This window comes from Nuphar pumila, chromosome 3 (genome assembly GCF_984573655.1).
Source record: "Nuphar pumila chromosome 3, dmNupPumi1.hap1.1, whole genome shotgun sequence".
NCBI classification, from domain to species: Eukaryota; Viridiplantae; Streptophyta; class Magnoliopsida; order Nymphaeales; family Nymphaeaceae; genus Nuphar; species Nuphar pumila.
The window spans coordinates 18467290-18471768 of NC_143251.1; the positions used below are offsets into that span (position 1 = coordinate 18467290).

The 4479-nt window shown below is 40.4% G+C and overlaps 1 protein-coding gene across 1 annotated transcript; it reads right to left on the reverse strand.

The window, feature by feature from the left end:
- Positions 1-1120: 1120 nt before the first annotated feature.
- On the reverse strand, positions 1121-2365 carry LOC149842173 (F-box protein At5g49610-like). The gene has a single exon (XM_090000602.1). The coding sequence runs from the start codon at positions 2363-2365 to the stop codon at positions 1121-1123; it is 1245 nt and encodes a 414-aa protein (XP_089856728.1).
- Between the last annotated feature and the right edge of the window lie 2114 nt (positions 2366-4479).

The following is a 4479-nucleotide window of genomic DNA, read 5'->3' on the forward strand; positions in this document are numbered from 1 at the left end:
TATAAATCAGTTTATGGTTCTCGAAATTGTTCAGATTTCATTTAGTTCAGGTACGGACATGGTAGTTTGCTAATTGTGTTGGGCTTAAACTGGGTTTGGAGGTTGAATTTAATTAGAGAGCTTCTCACATTTAGGTGTAACCAGTCTTGATTAAAATACGTTGGAAATATTTTAATTTTTAAATTTCAAAGAATTGAGAATGTGTATATGCATGTTGGATTTAAATCCCTTAGAAGTATGGACTTATTTGGTGTTTTATGCACTTGTGCGATGAGCTTAGGCCCTTGTCTGTTCAAGTGGTTATAGCTAGATACAGGTGTGAATCAGTTCAAGTACAAATAGGTCCAGTACAATTTGGGTCAGTTCAGGAGGGCCATTGATTGGTGCAATGGTGAAGTGGTTAGCCTACTAGTGAGAGATCACGGTTTCAAGTCCTGCTGTGGCCACCTCATGCAAAAGGCAGAAAGTTAGATTCGTTCCTAGTCCGCCCCACTCCAGCATCCTGAAACATGGGACAACACTGGGTATGGCCATGTTATTTGGGTTAGTTCAGATACTTATTGTAAGGGACCTGTTGCCAATTTGGTTTGTTACAGAAACAGGTTTAGCCATTAAATGTTCATACCCAAGGGTTATCTTTCCACTCAACTCATGTCTATCAAAATTAGGTTGGATTGGGCCAAGTTTGCTCAGTTCTTCAGGTTTGGTCGGTTGGTCAATCCAAAAAGGGCAGAGAGAGAGAGAGAGAGAGAGAGAGAGAGAGAGAGAGAGAGAGAGACTAAGAATATCAACATTACGACAGTTGAAATCGGCAAACAAAACACACAGGACCCAGACCGACAAAGAACACATAAGCCTCCCCCAGATAATACTCGTAGGGAATCCCAGATAATACTCGTAGGGAATCGATTCACACCTATCGGAAGGAGAGAAAGGTAGGTGTATCTGGTGCGGAAGGAGCCGTTCGGGGTGATCGCTCTACAAAGGAACTGGCTCTGAGAGAGAGAGAGAGAGAGAGAGAGAGAGAGAGAGAGAGAGAGAGAGAGAGAGAGAGAGGTTTATTCCAACAATCCATGCCTTAAATAAAAGGCAAACTAACAACCAATCACTCAAGCCTTAATTATACCTCATTTCTCTTAAAAAGGCTGAGAGTGACCAGGTTGCTGTTATAAGGGTACACATAAACAAAGTTCATGTATTGAAAAGTAGAACGCTCCTTCAAACTTTTGGTCTCAGGATCATAAGAAAGTATGCTGTCTCCTGCCCTCATTAGGACTTTGCCATCACTAAATAACCCTAATGGATGAAAGAGCTTCACATCCATCTCACACAGTTTGGGATTAATCCAGCTTCTCCTTAGGCACATCATTTCACCTGAACAAGTTGGTCGGTTCACTATGGAAGTTATGAGATAAAGGTGTTTGTCTACTACATTCTGCAAGCACACACTGTATTTCAGAAACCACTTGGCTCCCTTGCAGTAATTCCCAGCAGCCCACACATTCATTGTACTGATGCTAGTCCTCACAAAGAGGAGACTTCCTTGTGAGGCTCCAAACCACTCATCATCCCAAGATGAAGGGCTCTTCTTCTCCTCTAAGTCCAAAGGACTTGATGGGAGATCCATTAGCCAAGATTGTTCTCTCTCCACATCAAAGCAAAGGATGTGTTCCCTGATGCACAGCCAAAACAGGACCTCTTTGTGAAAGACAGGGCTTGAATCAGAGATTGTGTAGCAGCTATTAGTCTCCCTTGACACAGACCATGCACCAGTCTTTGAAGAGTAGACTTGGAACCTCAAGTCATGGGGTAATTCATATGAAGATTGCCAACTTGGAATAAGGGCTTCCACCAAGACCACTTGATACTTGAAGTTGGTGGGGCCCATGTAGGGGTCAAAGGCCAAGCCAATGCTTGTCTCAATGGAGTACTTGGCAAATGTATCTTGGTCTATGCACAGTGTTTCCCTTATAGGGTCCGGAAGTGTAAAGCATTCCATGTTGGTGGGGTTCAGTATCATGATGGAGCTTGAGAGGCCATCATAGTTCCAGCAACACAGAAGACCATTGCAGGAACCAACAATGTCAGCACCCTTCTGCTGGAGGAAGTGTTGGAGGGCAGTGGGGATGCCAGCTGAGGAGGTGTTCCAGAGGAAGGGTCTTGAGGACTTGACATAGATTGAAGCAAAGAACTCACTGTTTGGCTTGTTGCATGAGTGTTGAGCTTGTTCAGAGATGAAGTGAAGGTCTGAGATTATGGCTCTCCATTGCTTGCAGACAGTCTTGCACTGCAGAAGTGTTTTTGCTGGCAATCGAGATAAAATGTTTCGGCAAATATCTTCATTGAGAAGGTGGTCTTCTCCCATCTTATGAAGACCCTGATGTGGGGAAAAGGAGTCAATTCACAAAAACTCTATTTTTTAAAGGGAAATTTACATATTGGCTCTTAACGTATGACAAACTTACATTTAACTCTTTTAGGTTTCAAATGTTTAAGGTAGACCCCTAACCTTTTAAAAGTTTATTCAAATGATCGCTTGAGTTGCATTTTTTTACCCAACTCTAGTCGACTGTTGAAAATGACACCTTTAACTTTTTTTTCCTTGAAATTATTGAATATCAAATTTGTAGCCATCTACTTAATTTTTGTAGTTATGCTTAGGGATAAATAAGCAATTCCCAGGAGAAACAACAATTCAGGCTATCAACTGAGCAATTTCTTAGAAAGATCAGGTGTCTAAATTATTTAAAACCTGAGGCATCTGAATGTAAATTTTCCATTTGTTAGGTGCCTATATGTAAATTACACCTTTTTTTTCTTTGGGTTCTTCCCTAAATCATCCCTGCCTTTTTTGTGGTTAGGACAAATACATCCTTCCATTAATTTGATGTTAAATTAACTATTGTCAGACATTGAACATTGCTAAATACATCCTTCCATTAATTTTAGATGGATAGATTGGGACTTTGGAGTGGAATTTGTATCTTGGTGTTGGGTACGTAATCCGTGGTTACTCCTACTTTTTCTGAATTGGGTGGTCGTCTGGTGAGTACAAATTGGTGTTAGAAGGTTGGGATCATGAAGTATGGCTTTTTGAGAATTTTGGAGAGGTTTGCTTGGTGGGTTAAGGATCATGGGCAGAATGGTGAATTTGTAGACCGACTGGCGGTTCTAAGTCTGGTTCTTTGGTTTTAATTTGTTGGCTTGTGAGTTCAGAGAGTTTGAATTTGATGTTTATATAGTTTGTCCCTAGTGAAAGAAAAAAGTATAGTTTTTGGTTGCAAATTCTACCATCTTTCTCCTAAATCTAGCAAAACAAGCTGCTTACAGGAGTTGCAAACTGTTATCGGTTATACAAAACCAATAGCACTCTCACGCTTTCTGAGATGGGTACCTAAGGCGGTTGCGAACATGCCTTCTAGTGAATCTTTGATGATAAAATACTTTTTTTTTTATATTTACATGGAGAAACCACCTTAGGATCAGAGACCTGGCTGCGCTGACTGTCACCATACTTACAGTCACTGTTCTAACAGCGTAAAACTCTGTGTGCTTGCCCCAAGGGAGTCACCCTGGTGGAAGGGGTGACACTCATGAGATTTGAACCTAGACCACCTGCCTAGCAGCCTAGGCCCCATCCCACCACTCGCCTAGGCCTCATCCCACTAAGCCAAACCCCTTTGGAGTGAGATGATAAAATACTTACTGAATAACTTTATAAATTCTTTCCAAACAAGAGAAACTTCACAAATAAATGTAACCATCGATATAGTGACACTAGGTAAAACCCAAGTTCAAATCTGCATAACGTCATGCTGCCTGCCTTACAAAAAAGTTGTACTTTTGGTGTAAACGGGGTCGAATAAGATAGCTGGATAGTTAGGTTGCACTATTTGGGGTTCAAATATCATGAGGTTATCCCGAGTTGGGTCCCACTGATCCCCTATGTCATCCTTATCTTTATAGCCCTTCTCAGGATTTCATGGATGCAAGTTGTTTTGATCAAATCGGATTTCATAGATGTGATCAAAGTCATTCATTTAATGAAAACTAACACTTAAATCGTCTAAATCCAACATGTGTGCAAGATTTTTTGGTGATTAAAAAAATCAAGGGTTGATAAAAGACAAAAAAATGTTATTTAAAAATTATATATTTTCATTGAAAAATATGATTCAAGGGCAGTTTCCTATTAATCAACCATGCTGAATCCATCTATAAGGTCAAATATGATAGAAACAACTTCCACCATAAGATCTAAGAGGGGCATGAAGATAGGGCGATGACATAGGGGATGAATGAAACTCAACTAGCTTATCAGCTAGAGTATAAAAAAACAAAGGAAAAAAAGGAGGAGATTCGAGGAGAGTGTTATAACATCGACACGTCGCAGCGTCAACTGTCATGACTTCATTCTCTCAAAATCTTCTATTGTACAGGCATAAATAACAAGGAGACCAATCCCATCATTTGACATTT

Coding starts and splice junctions, on each gene's coding strand:
- LOC149842173 (XM_090000602.1), bottom strand. CDS start 2,365: ATGGGAGAAGACCACCTTCTCAATGAAGATATTTGCCGAAACATTTTA.